General features: G+C 45.2%; 1 protein-coding gene across 10 annotated transcripts in view; it reads left to right on the forward strand.

Annotated features, from left to right (window-relative positions):
- Window positions 1-15828, forward strand: part of PDE4D (phosphodiesterase 4D) — a 627484-nt gene that overhangs the window by 522459 nt on the left and 89197 nt on the right. For 9 of the 10 annotated variants that reach the window (XM_081880733.1, XM_081880735.1, XM_081880741.1 and 6 more), the window contains one exon: window positions 488-537. The exons of the other annotated variant lie outside the window; for it this stretch is intronic. In XM_081880733.1, coding sequence (XP_081736859.1) covers window positions 488-537 — 50 coding nt within the window. The remainder of the gene's footprint in view (window positions 1-487; window positions 538-15828) is intronic. 10 annotated transcript variants of the gene reach the window in all.

A 15828-nucleotide genomic window follows, 5' to 3' on the forward strand; every position in this document is an offset into this window, starting at 1 on the left:
GCAATTTCTGAATGAGCAGTTACCAGCAGAAATGTCAACATCTCCCTTCGTTTTGTGTCATTACTCAGTTCTACCATGTACACTAGCCTTCCTCCATCTGGTGTCCTTCAGCTGTTCAGACTACAACTCCCATGAGTCTCAGCCAGCATGGCTGTGCTCTGATGTCCACTGATACATAACAGCATAGAGAAAGGTCACTGCAGTGAGCTGGGCTGTACACATGATGAGCCAGCTGCTAGTTCTAGGTTTGGAATGGCTTCTGGTCAAATGCATGTGCATGTCCATGCTAACCTTTTCCCACCAAGTCCAAAATTGCAAGTGGCATCAAATGCATGGCCACAGATGAAATTGCAATCCCTTCCTGATGCCTGTGGCAGCTTAATTCTGTGCTGATGTCATGATCCCCCCCTCCCCCAGAAATCACCAGTGACACTGATAAAAATGGTTTTATGCTGAGGACTTACATTTCCCCCCTCTTTCCTATCAGACGGTCACCCATGTGTAACCAACCATCCATCAACAAAGCGACCATAACAGGTAAGACAACTTAATGTGGCTTGATTTGGTCACACCTTTTCGATGAGATTGTATTGTTTTATAATTCAGTTTTACTAGCAAACCAGAGGTTAAACTAGTCCCTTTCCAGCCCTGGGAGGAGTGTGGGGAGCGTTTACACGACACACCTACACACTGCAGCCGGCACACTAACATGTCGCGACACACGGTTTGGAAAGCTCTGGGCCACACCTTTCTATAGTCTGGATGATACATAGTTGGTTTGTAAAATACTTGTGGACGTGTGTTAACTGAGCACAGTGCCTTGGAGTGGTGCTGCATTGAGGCATTGTGGGAAATTAGCATGATGGGCAACTCGCAGCTGTTATTCCCAGTATGCCTGCTGGTCAGGGCAATAATTTCAGTGGGATTGAACATGACAGGGAGCCCACCTTGCTGAAACTAAGCCAGAGTTGGGCCTGTTTAATGCCTGGATGGGACACCACCTGGAAAACCCTTTGTTCTCTGTCTGTATTTTCACTGAGAAATGAAACCTGGGGTATAAATATTGCAAACAAGGAATGCAGAGCTCCAGGCCTGCTAACGTATAGCTGGGCCTGCTGCCCACAAACATGATGTAAAAGGCCATGGAATGTTTATCAGCCAATGCCTGGTTGCAGAAACGTTTTCACCTGGTGCTTAAAGACATGTTATGAAGGTGGCAAGCAGGCCTCCCTGGGGAGAGCATTCCATGAACAGGGAGCCACCACAGAAAAGGCCCATTCTGTGCTGCCACCCTCCGGACCTCTCATGGGGGAGGCAACTGAAGAAGGCTCTCTGATAATGACCACAAGGTTGCTTGCACATGCGTGGGTGGAGGTGTGGTTATGCGGTTCCTCCAGCAGTCCAGCCCAGAGCACAAGCCTGGGGAGGGAGGGGGTGCCAGCTACTTAATCACAAGAAGCATGTATGTGCAAGTTCTGTTCACCTTTGGAGCTACTGTAAGCACGTGCTTAGTCCATGAAGAACTAGAAACTACCAGCCATTTGCCCTCCTTGTGCTTGGGACACCGCTTTTGAAAACTGCATCGGTTACATGAAGTCATGATGATGGTGATAATCCTCCAACATTCATGGCAGATTGTCGCCCCCATTGTTTTCAGTAGTTGAGACTTCAACTTCTGTTTCAATATGTTAGCTTTGCCTCATTTCACCTACCATGGAATAGAATAGCAATATTTGTGTGAGAGAGGGGTCGCCCCTTTACTCATAGCTGGGAGCGAATTAAGTGATTGCCAGTCTGATGTCTGAACTACGTGCGACACCATTCACACAATTAGGGATGGCCTGAGTGGAGGGTAAGGCTGACTGGATATGCGCCACATCCATGGGCAGAGGCAATATGCTTCTGAGCACCAGTTGCTGGAAAACAACCGGTGGGGAGACGACTCTTGTGCTTAGGTCCTGCAGTCAAGCTTCCCATAGGTTTTTGGTTGGCCACTATGTGAAGAGGATGCTGGACTGAATGGGCCAAGAACCTGGTCTCCTTATGTGGCTTTAAAAAGTAGATTCGTACTGTGTGTGGCTGTACCAGTCCGAATCAGGACCTGGTGAGAGAGGTAGGATGCCTTAACCCTTTGCCGCCACCCCATGTTCTTTCTGTGATTGAGGCATCAATTTCTGCAATTTACTTTTTAAAAGCCCTTTGCTGCCATCACTAATTGTGCGAACAGCATCTCATCTAGCTTGGCCCTCAGTTACTGGAAAAGCCCATCTTTGAAAATGCTATTGTTGCTAAATCAGTGTAGAAAATGCCTTGGTACTTGTCACAGACAGGAACTCTCAGGTTTATGGTTGTGGTTAACTTTTTAAAGGATGCCCTCGTCTGCGCTTACCGCTTAATATTATGCATGATTAAAATTCTGGTCTAGATGAGTCCACAAAGGCGGGTTAATACAGGTGAAGCTACATTTTAGCTTCTTGTCAAACCCCTGAGTTAAAAGATAATTCAGCACCTTCATAATTTACAGAGCAGTGTGAACTGGTGGATGGGGGTGCACCCAGCTCACCTCATCACCCTTGCCTTAAGATGAATATTGCAGAGCTGGGAAAGGTTCAGAAAAGGGCAACCCCAATGATTAAGTGGATGGGGCAACTCCCCTATGAGTATAGATTGCAACATTTTGGAGCTTTTGAGTTTAGAGGAAAGGCATGTAAGAGGAGATGTGATAGAGGGGTATATACCTAGTGTGAGAAAGCTCTACCTGGAGATGCCAGGGCTTGAACCAGGAGCCCTCTCCATGCAAGGCAAGTTCTCCACCACTGTGCTGTGGCCCTTCTCCATAACACTAGTGTGGCAGAATGGTTAGAATGTTGGACCAGGACTTTGGAGAGCAGGGTTCGAATGCCGCTCAGTCATGGAGCTCACTAGGTGACCTTGGGCCAGTCACCATCACTTAGCCTGACCTACCTCAAAGGGTTCCTATGAAGATTAAATGGGGAGGAGGAGAAGACCACCTTGAGATCCTTGGAAGATAAAGGTGGTATAGAAATGTAACAACAACAACAACAACAGTAGTAAAGCCGAATGTTTGAAGATTCAGGACAAACTAATGAAAGTACTTCTTCACACCATTAAATATGCAGCTGGGAGAGGTAGCGATGGTCACCAACTTACATGGTTTTTAAAGAGGATAAGGCAAATTCACAGAGGAGGTAGCTATCAGTAGCTACTGGTCACGGTGGCTATGCTTTGCCTGCACAGTCAGAGGCAGTAATGCTTCTGAAAACCAAATGCTGGGAATCACAGGTGGACAGAGTGCTGTTGGGCTTTTCTTAGGCATCTGGCCAGCAACTGTGAGAATAGGATGTTGGCCTGGATGGGTTGTTGGCCTGATCCAGAAGGCCTGAGTCCAGTATACCTGAAGGAGCGTCTCCACCCCCATCGTTCTGCCCGGACGCTGAGGTCCAGCACCGAGGGCCTAATGGCGGTTCCTTCATTGCAAGAAGCAAAGCTACAGGGAACCAGGCAGAGAGCCTTCTCGGTAGTGGAGCCCGCCCTGTGGAACGCCCTCCCATCAGATGTCAAAGCGATAAACAACTACCTGACATTCAGAAGACATCTTAAGGCAGCCCTGTTCAGGGAAGTTTTTAATGGGTGACATTTTAGTGTATTTTTGGTCTCTGTGGAAGCCGCCCAGAGTGGCTAGGGAAACCCAGCCAGATGGTGGGCGGGGTACAAATAATAAATTATTATTATTATTATTATTATTATTATTATTATTATTATTATTATTATTATTATTATATGTTCTCAGCTTTGTGCCATTCCTATAACAGCTGTACACAGCAAAAACACATAGCCCATGCAGTTATTTTGCTATGCATTTATTGCATGTATCAGTATGAACTGATCTTATGCTTGGCTAGTCTGGGACCACTCATAGTTTATAGTATGGTTGGTATTAATACCTTTCCCACAGCTGTAGCCAGTACTTTTTTCTGGGGGTACACAGGAGGACGCATGCCCCTAAACGTTTTGTGAATCTTTGTCCATTTTTCCATTTACTGTATTTATTTTTCCCCGATTTGAACTATAAAATGGTGTTTTTCTTGAGTCAAAATGAGAGTACCCCTAAACATTTTTTTAAAGGAAAAAAAGCACTGGCTGTAGAACCAAATAGCCGCTGAGGTTTGTTGTGGTCCTTTAAATTAGATACCAGCCTGATATTTTCTCTTTGTTTTAATTCCTTGGAGTCCTCAGCAACTTAAAAGATTTGTGTCCATAAGCAATAAGTGGTTTTTATTGCTGCATTGCAACTGCATTGCAAACTAAAAAGTCCTTTAAGGGACTTTTGGAAAAACTCTTTAAAAGGGGAGGCAGTATGGGACTTAGTACTGATTTTTCTCTGGAAGAATCACGCAGGCCTCTGTAATGCCTTCCTTCACTTCCGTCAGAAAACCTACGAGTTTTACCAGGCCTAGACTTCAAATTAACGGGTGTGCTTTGGTGCCTGAATGGTTTGGCTCCAGCATGCTGAAGGAAATGCGAAGCCAACCCAAAGCTGTGAGATGTACCAGAGGTTTGGCTCAGATGGTCCTTTGCCTGAACTGGTGGGCCCATCCCTAGTCATAATGCTGCATTTGATGTTATAGGTGTTACCATAACAACAGACTGAGTGGCACAAGCATAGAATCTCTCCTCGGGGCACATAAAACCCTGGTAGTTGTGGCAATGCACGTTATATGAAGGCAGAGCGCCAAGGAAGGCAGAAGGGATGGTGCGGGCTTCCCTCCCCTTCCTACACCAATTTAGAAATTTGGCGCCAGCTTTCCTCCTCACAGATTATTGCCAGAGGTGTTTGAAGTGCCGTCTTTTGCTGCTAGTAAGTTTCCCTGCTGTTGCTCTACCTCTGCAGGCCAAGGAACCAGGATAGAGAAACAGCTGTACAGGTGAGGTCTCCGTTTGTCTGAGGCCAGAAGGGCAAAAATTAAGAGCAATGCCCGCCAGGGCCAGGAAAGACAAGAGGGGGAATGATGGGAATAAAGGAAGTCTGGAGCCCTTCATTAGGGAGCCCAGAATAGTGAAACACCTCATGGAACCTGGTAGTATCTCCAGCTAGTATCTGAATTTTGCCTGAGTGTTTTCCATTGGATGTGTGTGCAGAATTGTTACAGAAAAGCTGTAGGCTAAACAAGGCAAAATATTGGGAGATCCATGACTGATTTGTTTATTTTTAGTTCAAATCGGCTGTGGTGGGAGAGGGCTTAGTGCAGGGGAGCTGTACTAAACCCATTCCCCTGAGGGCTTCTCCTGATCTAAATTGCTGCCCTGAAGCTTCTATTTCCACCGCAGACTACCCCGCTGGTGTGCCCAATGGCATTCTCAATCGGGGGGGGGGGGGGTATCCCATTCCTTCCGATCCATGACCACCCCCACTTGCTGACCCCGTTTCCCTCTTCTGTTGTTTGTACTGGTGGTAACTGCAGGCTGTGAATAGCACCTGCCTATTCCACCACGCACAACATGCCCCAGCTGTGTATCTTCTTTAAAATCTTACTGACTTGTCTTCTTTGCTCTCCAGCCAAAAAGGTGTTTCCCCCTTCCAGTGAGTCATAGTTTAGGTTCACCAAAGCGTGCTTATTAAATAAAGCCTTCGGTGGATAATACACGTTGGGCACAGTCCAGCCAGAGTTAAGCACTTTTAAGCCTCATTTGTTCTCAATGGTAGAAATTTAAACACTTGGTTTAACTCTCCCTCCAGACCAATGGGATTCTGATGCTTGACTTTGACTGGATCAGGCCCATGATTTGCATTGAAGCAATAAAACGAAATGCTAAGGCTTAAAGAGGCTTCATTAAAGTTTATTTTTTGTTGGCATTTTCCCAACTGCACTGTGACTTATTGGGTATTTTCTGTGCTCAGCTCCAAGTGCTGATTTTGACCTATAAATTCTTAGGTGGCTCAGGACCCCACTATCTCAATAATAATAACAATAATGACCATTTCCCCCACATGGACCAGCTCAGACTCTGTGATCTTCATCAGATGCCCTTTTCTATGTGCCTCACCTGAGGGAGGTGCTAGGGGTGGATTCAGTTTGTCTCTAATAATAATATTTGTTAGTCCACTATTTTTATTATTTCAAGGCTGTGTAGGCTGTGTTCTTTGCCATCGGGATGGTGCCTAAATGTGGCGTATATCCAGGGAAAATGCCATTCAAATCACTTTTAAAAATTTAAAACATACATCAAAACAAAATGCAGCTTGCCTAAAACCTAGCCAAAGAAAAGATGAAAAAACATGTGCAGCAGCCAGAAAACAAGCATAAAACATTTTTGGGAAAAAGTTGCACTTTGACTAAGCACCGAAAATCCAGCAGGTGAATAGCCAGGCATGTTCTTCTTGGCAGAGTATTGCACTGTGTAGGCCTGTGCTCTTACAGGATGGACTTCTGTACAAAACAGGGCATGGGGCATCACTCCCCACATAGATATAATGGAGCAGGAAGGAGAGGTCCCTAAGGTGCACAGACCCCAGTCAGTATTGATTAATTTAAGCCCCAAGCGATGGCATTGAGCTCGACGGTACCAAGCAACTGAAGCCATCACTTGTGAGTTAAATTCAAGACAAATGATCCCCCGCACACACATACATTTTAATGTGCTCATCAGCTTATCCATACCTGGATATCTGGGCTATCAAGGCGGTTTCTTGTGAAGGGTTCCCTGATCCATTAATTCATACTGTTGCTCTCCACCGCGATCTCTGAGCAGTGCGAGATTCCAAGGGTTGCAGGTGCTTGCCTAGGGTTCATGTTTCCTTTGGAATGAGGGAGAGCAGAGATATTTGGTTTATTTACACATATATGCAACCTGAGCCGACGATGGAGGGGCTCACAGCATTAGCACCCCAAGAGGGTCTTGCTTTTCCCATAGCCACAGCCTTGGATTCAAACAGAAATCAAGCATCGCTCTCGCTCACTCTGGCTTGTGGGCCTGCTGCTTCCAGCTTCTAGCCCCCCAAACTCCTAACAATACAATCATCTTGGCAATGCTGTAAAAGGTATGTCTTTTTTAAAACATGCCTTTAAGCTCTAATGATCAGTGGCTATCATTTCTGTATCTCATTCAATTCCCACCTTTGTATGCACACTAACTAAGGTTTCATCCCTTGCCATCTGATGACAGGGGCTCAAGTCCATGAAAGCTTATGCCATAATACATTTGTTAGTCTTTAAGGTTCCATTGTCTCTCAAGTCTGATGGATGCCAACCAACCTTTAAGGTGCCACAATACTCTTTGTTGTGATTAAAATCAAAAATGGACTGCAGCCCAAAGCATTCTCCAAAGTTAACATGCAGTCACTGTGTGCCTCTTCCATGGCCAAAGATTATCAGTTTAAAGGCTAGGGGAGTGAAATTGCACCACCATTTTCATTTAGGGCCCTCCCAATGAAACCAGCTTCTCCCAGTCGAAAGCAGCTCTGTGGTGTTCTCTTCTTGCTGGGATACTTCCACCACCTCAGACCTCAGTTCAGCAGAAGTAGGAAGAGAGGTTGTAGTTGCGCATAATACTGCCCAGAATAATTGGGAAGGGTGAAAATGGCAAGAACTGCCCTTCCTGCCTCTCCTCTGTCTTCTGTCTTTTTATAAAAATACATTTTTTAACCTTTGTGGTCATGCCAAAAGTCTTGAAAATATGTGCCTGTGCTCAGACCGCAGAGGGCAAACAAAAGTAATGAACAGTTTATTATTATGTCAAAATCTCAGAGGTCTAAGTCATTCTTGTACTTCAGCTTTTCATCAACTGACACAGGCCAGTTTGTTCACAGTCATCTCTTCCTATTTTTGCCCTCTCTTTATTCTCTCTTTTTTCAAATTTATTAATTTTCCAAATTATTACAAATCAAACCAAATTACTTTAATGCTATTTCTAAAAATCAGGTTTCCCATTCCTGTTGCAAACAAATGCCCTCTCTTTATTCTCTTCCCAGTTGTTAAAACTTGGACTTTGAGCTCTTCAGGACTGCCACTGTCCTGTTCTTTATTTCTCTGGCAAATGTAATAATAATAATAATAATAATAATAATAATAATAATAATAATAGGTGGCTTACAACAAAATATTAAAAACACGATAAAACGTCAAACATTAAAAACTTCCCTAAACAGGACTGCCTTCAGATGTCTTCTAAAAGTCAGATAGTTTTTTATTTCCTTGACATCTGGTGGGAGGGCATTCCGCAGGGCAGGTGCCACTACCAAGAAGGCCCTCTGCCTGGTTCCCTGCAGCCTCACTTCTCGCAGCGAGGGAACCGCCAGAAGGCCATCAGAGCTGGAGCTGCTAATGTAGCTGTTTGACTTCACCCCTGGAGGAGCACTCCTTTGTCTCTTGAGACAGATGGATGCCAACAGTATGGCTGCAGTAGAAATTGATTACTTGAGTAAAAGAAGGGCTCTTTCTTTTTGCCTTCTCCACTTACATGGCAAATAGTAAAATACACTTAAAAATCCATAAGAGGGCAGCAGAGAGTAGAAGATGCCTTTCTTGTAGCACTTACAGCTGCTAATTCTGAATTTCTGCAGTTTACTGTGCCTTGACAATAGAAAACTGGAGAGGTTTAGTAGCCCAACATGATTTTAAACAAAGCAGTACTTGTAGGTTCTCCCTCCTCAGTGTCCATCTCCATGTATTTTAAATACAGAAAATAAAACTGCTTTGCAAAATGCATAGGAGCTATCCCACAACCTAAGAATCCTAGGCCCCACTGAAAATTTACTCTCTAAATATCCACACCATCTCTTTCCTGCTGGATAGGCAACTTTTGTGAAATCCAGTTCTGGAGAGGAGCAGCTGAAGAGGTTGCCTTTTCACACACCATCATAGGTGTAGCAGTTATCATGCTTTGAGACCAAGCCATGCATGTGTTATTGCTGATTTAAGTTCCGAAGTGCTATCATTAATTTTATTTATTATTTCACAAGGCTTATATTCTGCTTAACTGTAAGAAAACCTCAGAGCAGTTTACAAAAAGAATAAAGAATAAAACAATACAATTATTGTTTAAAAAAGTCAAAAGGTAATTAAAGTTAACGATAAGCTAAACACCAAATTAAAAACACAGGACGGCTCTTATAATTAAAACATTTTTAGCAGTACAGTGAAGGCACTTGCTTGATGTCTGTCTTGAGAATCACAACTATCAATTCATCAATTTCTCTTTCTCCTCAAACAAACTTTGTTCAGGTGTGTCAGATTCAAAGCTACCGAAGGTTATTTGCTTGTTCGTTTCTTAAAAGGCAAGAGGGCATGAACAGCTATGAAATATGTGGGGATTTCTTGCTCAAAGATAGATAAAAAAGAGGGGTGTGTGATATTTAGTAAAAATAAGAAGAACGCTGGTGGAATAGAGCAATAAACTATTGAGTCCAGCATCCTGTTTTTTGTTGTGACTGTCCAGGTGCATGTGGGAATCCCAGAATTTAGGGGAATTTAGAGAGATCTGGACATTCCCTGTGGCTGTTATCACCACGGATAGACCTGACCCCCATAAATTTGTCTAACCCCACTTTAAATCTATCTAAGCTAGCAGTCATCACTGCATTGTTTGAAGAAGCACTTCTTTTGTCTGCCCTGATGAATGTTAAAGGATTACAGCTGTGTGGGTTTTGTTTCTGTTTGGTTTTTTTGCGAACTTCTTGCTGATTTGGGAAACAGGAAATAACTCAGAGGTCAAATTGTGCAAGGGACTACTAGCTTAGCCTGGCTTCTTAAAATTCCCCTTCACACTAAGCCCTTTTACCAGGAGCCTTTACTGAGTAAATTAGTTCTCTGAAGGTCCACAAAAACTTGACAGGGGGAAAGGGTGGCCTGGAGGGGAAGCCTAGCGTAGTGTGTGCCAAAACAAATGACCGGGAAATTCTCCCAAAAACAGTTTGACATAAACCAAGTTGCACAGCCTGACCAAACATTATTCACGGGGTGTGGAAAGGTCTGACACACAGAGGAGAGAGATCCAGCTGGGACAGGATCCAACCGCGGAGCTGGGAATGCAATGCAATAGGTGGTGCTTTTTTTGTTTTAAAGGGAATGACTGCCGCGAAAGCAAGCGGGACAGAGGAAAGGGAAACTGCCAAAGACATGGGAAGCAGAGAAAAGCGTGACTTATTTTGTTGAGCAAGAAAGAAATATGAAGCACGGCTTCTCCCTTGTATGTAGCAGAGGTTCAGAGAGAAGGTTGTCTGAGGACACCGCAGAGCGGGCAGTCCCCTTGGTCAGACTCCGTTCTGCATCTATCATGTTACCGAGCTGGGCTTTTGATGATGGAACTGTGTGTAATATCCTGGGCCTTTCACTTTGATGGGTAAAATGTTCCAGATGTTGATCCTCATCTACTGCATGAGGACATTCTCTCTCTCTCTCTCCGCCCCCTCCCTGCTGTTTTCCATAGCGCTGGTTTCTCTGCCACAGTTTCTCTGGGTTTGCATTTGCAAGAAAGAAACAGCAGTAAAAGTTTTTGTTTGCTAATTATTTCTATTTGCTTTAATAGCAATGATTGCTCTTTGCTTGCTCATAATTTCCTGCCGTCTGTACGAGCTAGTTTTCCGTGTGAAAATCGGTTTGTTTGTTTAAACTGTATTTGTTTTGTAGGGAAATAATTGAAGTAAAATGCATACTGAAGAGCTGACTCCGCTCACTGTAGGATAACGTGCTAGAGGTTCTGCTCCTGGAAACCCTTCCCAGAACTTTGATATTACTTTTGAGTGTTGTTTCCAGCTTTTGCCAGGGTTCTTTCCTCCATGCCCCGGCCTGACCCTGTTTGAACTGGAACATCTAACAGCTTAGAACTGATGGGCTGCAGTACTCTAGATAAAACTGCTGAGCCACAATATTTTATTTTGCTAGTAAAATGTCATGTGATTTCAAACTTAACGACTCCCATCTGTAGAGCTTGGGTGGCCGGCTGAAAAAGTGGACAGGCCTCGTGCACCTTCATTAATAGGTTGTGCAGAAGAGGGGCATTTCAGCAGGGCAGGAGCGGCTTCTCATATGGCCCACCCAGAGAGTGGCTGGCGATAGGAGCAGGAGCAATCAGATGCCCATGTCAGCAGTATGGTCCAGTATGCCCACCAGAGCTGGTGCTGGTTGCTGCAACCTTATTTCGTATTTTTAGAAGCATTTTGTGGTCAGGGAGTGGCCAGCTGGCTACATACTTCAGGGGTGGATATTTTTTTGGGGGGGGGGAGCTAAGGTCCAGTGTAACCCATGGGCAATCTTCTGAGGGGGCTGCATGTCTCAGTGGGTGTGGCCAAAGGGGGCGTGGCAAGGAATGCTGCTTGCAAGGCTGCCTTTCCAAAGGCTGTTCCGGCAGCTATTTTACACTCTTTTACAGAATTGTTGCCGCTGTTGTTGTTATTTCTTAGTTGCTTGTTACCCCAAGGTCTCAAAACAATTTACAACACATTTACACACACACACACTCTCTCTCTCTCTCTCTCTCTCTCTCTCTCTCTCTCTTACACATATACACACACAGAGCATAGCATTTTTTTAAAAAAGCCATTAATTCAATATAGATGCATGAAAACATGAAAAAAAAAAATCCCCGTAACAGCCCCCTAATACAAAGAATATAATCTCAGTCTATCAAAAAACTGAATAATTATTTTCAGGTTTTTTTAAATTAAAAATTGCAAACTTTTTAAAAAACAAACCACCATCAATTTTTGGACTACAATTCCCAACCATCCATGACCACTGACAAGGCGCATCCCAGTGAGGAACCTTTAGGAAAAATAACGGGGGCACCCTTCAGAAATATTTTAAAAATGAAAAAGGAGGTATTTTGGAGACCCACAATATTTTGGTATCATAGCAGGGACCTGTTGGAGCAGTTAAGGAGGAGGAGGAGGACAAATGCAGGTGGAGGAGTTGAGCCCCCATAAAAGATTCTTGGGGGGGGGGGGCAGACGTGGTTTGGCTTGGCATGAACAAAGGCAAGCGCCTGCAAATCCTCCCATATATATAACATTGCCCCAGGCCATCCCGTATGCCCTGCTGCCACAAAATGGTGTTTCTGGAGCAGTATTTGATGTTTTGGTTCAGGCCTGCACCACCTGTGACTCACCAAGGCAAATGCAGCCCTCCAGCCATGCATGGCAGCTGCTAAAGGGCCGGGAACCTCCTGATTTTGCTACCTGTTGGGGCACACCAAAGAACAACAACAACAAATCCAGGGGAAACTGTATGTCAAGCACCTGGCAAGCCGCAGGACACGCAATGGGTGTGTGTGTGTGTGTGCGCATGTGCAAGTGCGCATCAAAACTCACGGCTGGGATATATCTGATTGCCCTTGATGTAGTCATATAACACAGTAACTTGAATCTGCCCTGTGTAGCTTGTGTACCGCAGCTGGAAACAATACATGCAGGATCGGTTTGGTTTGGTGCATTTATTCTTTAATCCTTTCGTCACCACACCATAGTGGTGAATACTTCAAATTTTTTATTTTGCTCGTAAACATAAGCAGTCGAGCTTTCACCAGCTCTTCTCTGCAACCGAGAGCCAAATATTGGTTGCAATGGAATGTCTTGAGAGAAGTGTGAGAACACATGTCCACGTCAATGCTTGTGCCTAGATTTCAATGTAGAGCTTTCAACTCGAGGAGGAACTTCATCAGCCTAATGGCACATGCATAGAACTGAGCAGGGCCATAGCTCAGGGACAGAACACGTGCTTGGCATGTAGAAGGTCACAGGTTCACTTCCTGGCAGCTCCAGTTCTTTTTTTTTTTTTTAAGGAGGACAGCGGAGACCTCTGGCTGAGATCTTGGAGAGCTGCTGCCAGGGTCCTACCTCACTCTTAAAATTTGGTGGCGTCCAACTAGTCCAACCCCTTGCAATGGAATATGCTGTTGTCCCATACGGGGATCGAACCTGTAACCTTGATGCTATCAGCACCATGCTCCAAGCAACTGAGCTATCTGTGTGTGTTTAGGCTACTGTGCAAAGGTAAAGTTTATGTTTGTTGCTCCACCCACTTTTGCCTCTGGCTCCACCCACCACCGTCTGCTGGAAGGTTGTCCAGTAGGGAATGCAGCCCTTCAGTTGAGCAGGGTCTCCCCACCCCTGCCTTACGTGATCTAACATTCAACGGTTGGGCTTTTGGAACATGCAAGTGGCCGCCTTTGGAGATCCCTGCAGATCTCTTCCTCCAGATTGATGCTCCGTTGAGCATTCCTGGAGAGCAGCCTTGTCCCAAACTTGGGTCTCCGGCTGTTTTTGGACTACAATTCCCAACCATTCTTGACCACTGGTACTGCTAGGCAGGGATGATAGGAGTTGTAGTCGAAAAACAGCTGGAGACCCAAGTTTGGGAAACACTGCTGTGGAGCAAGGATGGGGTGCCTGTGGCCCTCCAGATGTGGTTGGACTCCCAACACCCATCAGAGCTGGCCACCATGGTCAATGATTGGGGTGGAGGATGCTGGAGAAGAAGAAGAGGAGGAGGAGGAGGAGGAGTTTGGACTTGATATCCCACCTTTCACTCCACTTAAGGCGTCTCAAAGCGGCTAACATTCTCCTTTCCCTTCCTCCCCCACAACAAACACTCTGTGAGATGAGTGGGGCTTAGAGACTTCAGAGAAGTGTGACTAGCCCAAGGTCACCCAGCAGCTGCATGTGGAGGAGCGGGGACGCGAACCTGGTTCACCAGATTACGAGGCTACCACTCTTAACCACTACACCACACTGGCAATCCACCCATCTTTGGAAGGGAAGGCATAGGGGAAGGGGAAAACAAATGACCCATTGCACTGGGCCTCCCTTGCCTGAGTTTGTCATTAGGGTTACCATCTTCCATCCAGGCCTCCATACTTAGGAAAGCTTGCTTCCAGAGAGCAGATAAGTAGTTCTTTTGAATCTAAGAGAAGGGTGCTCTCCTTGCTTTTATCACAGTGAAAGAAGTTGAGAGTTAACATAGACCAAGAGGAAAATCCAGCTCAGTTGCTGAGCCTGAGCTTGGTTGCTTCTGGGGTTCCAGTCTGGTCTCGTCACTTGACATCTCCTGTCTGTCCCCTTCGCTCATGGAATAATGAGCCGTAGGCAGTAATGAGTCAGCAAAAACAAGTTAAGATTTTCCAGATGGAGCCTCATTTTGCGAACATGTGGTGTTTTCAGACAAATACTGCCAGCCTGTTATAATTTGTTTAGCCCTTTTTGGTTTCCCTTGCTTTATGAACTTTTAGAATTAAGTGCCAGCTAATTACAGAGGTTGGGCAATCGCAGAACATTGCAGAGGAAAGGCGACAGCTTTCCTGCACAAAATGGTACAGACTGTGGCAGATGGGGAAAAGATCCCCAAGGTGGCAGGCAGGCTTGTTTAAGTCTAATGGATCCTAACATCTACATGCATTTTCCACTAGGGCTGCGATCCTGCCATGCAGGTGTGAGGAATCTCAAGCCTGGGGTGGGAGTATGGGCTGAACGCAACTCTCCAGGCCTCTTTGCCTGGCTCTTCTCAAGTCACTGCCCTCCCAGAACCACCCAGAGTCCTTTGCCTGGCTGAATTGTGCCCTTAACTCCTGATAATGCCCCTTGCTTGCCTGGACAGAGGATGCAGAGGGATGTATGAGTGTGTGCAGAAACTAGCCTGCAGTTCAAAGGAAGTATTTACATGGATTGCTCTGTTAACATTTGCCCCTGGCCCCACCCACCATTGGCATATACCCCTTGAAAAGTTGCCCAAAAGTGACGCTTGGTTCCCCCTTCCAGCTGTAATACTTGGGAGCCAGTCCCCTGGAATTCAGTAGAGTTTACTTTTCTGTGCAGATAGGTTTGCAAAGTGAGTTGGCGATGCTTAGAAGTATGTCCGTGTCCCCTTTGTTCCCCATATAACGCACAGGCTTATCCTGTTCTGTCCTCAAAAACCACCCGGTGAGGTTTCTCGGATAGGGTGGCCGGTCCAGGGTCACCCAGGGAGGTCTTTTGTTGAGGAGGAACTCAAACCCAGATCTTTCCAGCCCCAAGCCAAGCAGTCTATCTGCCTCTCCACATTTCTTCCCACTATTATTAACACAAGTTCAGATTCTTTAACACAAGGTTTTCCAATCTGGGTTGGCAGTCTTCCTTAGAGAAATCAGTGTTTTAACAGCACAGTCTTACGCATGTTTTCTCAGAAGCAACTCCAACAAAGCTCATGGAGAATTAATTCCAAAAAGATGCAAATAATAATAATAATAATAATAATAATAATAATAATAATAATTTATCATTTATACCCCACCCATCTGGCTGGGTTTCCCCAGCCACTCTGGGCGGCTCCCAACAAAATATTAAGAACATGCTAAAACATCAGTCATTAAAAACTCCCCTAAACAGGGCTGCCTTCAGATGTCTTCTAAAAGCCAGATAATTGTTTATTTCCTTAACATCTGATGGGAGGGCGTTCCACAGGGCGGGCGCCACTACCAAGAAGGCCCTCTGTCTGGTTCCCTGTAACCTCACTTCTCTCAATGAGGGAACTGCTAGAAGGCCCTCAGGCGCTGGACCTCAGTGTTGATGGGGGTGGAGACGCTCCTTCAGGTATACTGGGCAGAGGCCATTTAGGGCTTTAAAGGTCAGTACCAACACTTTGAATTACAGCAGGAATTGGGAACATCTGACCCCTTGGGCCCCTCCTTCCACCCCTGAGAATTCCCCTCTGGCCCTTCTCCTTCCCCTCACAACACACTTGCCCCTGCTCTAGGATGAAGAGATTTGGAGGGAGATGTAGAAAACACAATATTTATGTAGCTGGAATATAGCCTTCCATATAAAACAAAGAGCTATTTCCA

This window comes from Podarcis erhardii (genome assembly GCF_964252035.2).
Source record: "Podarcis erhardii genome assembly, chromosome: 11".
Taxonomy (NCBI): Eukaryota; Metazoa; Chordata; class Lepidosauria; order Squamata; family Lacertidae; genus Podarcis; species Podarcis erhardii.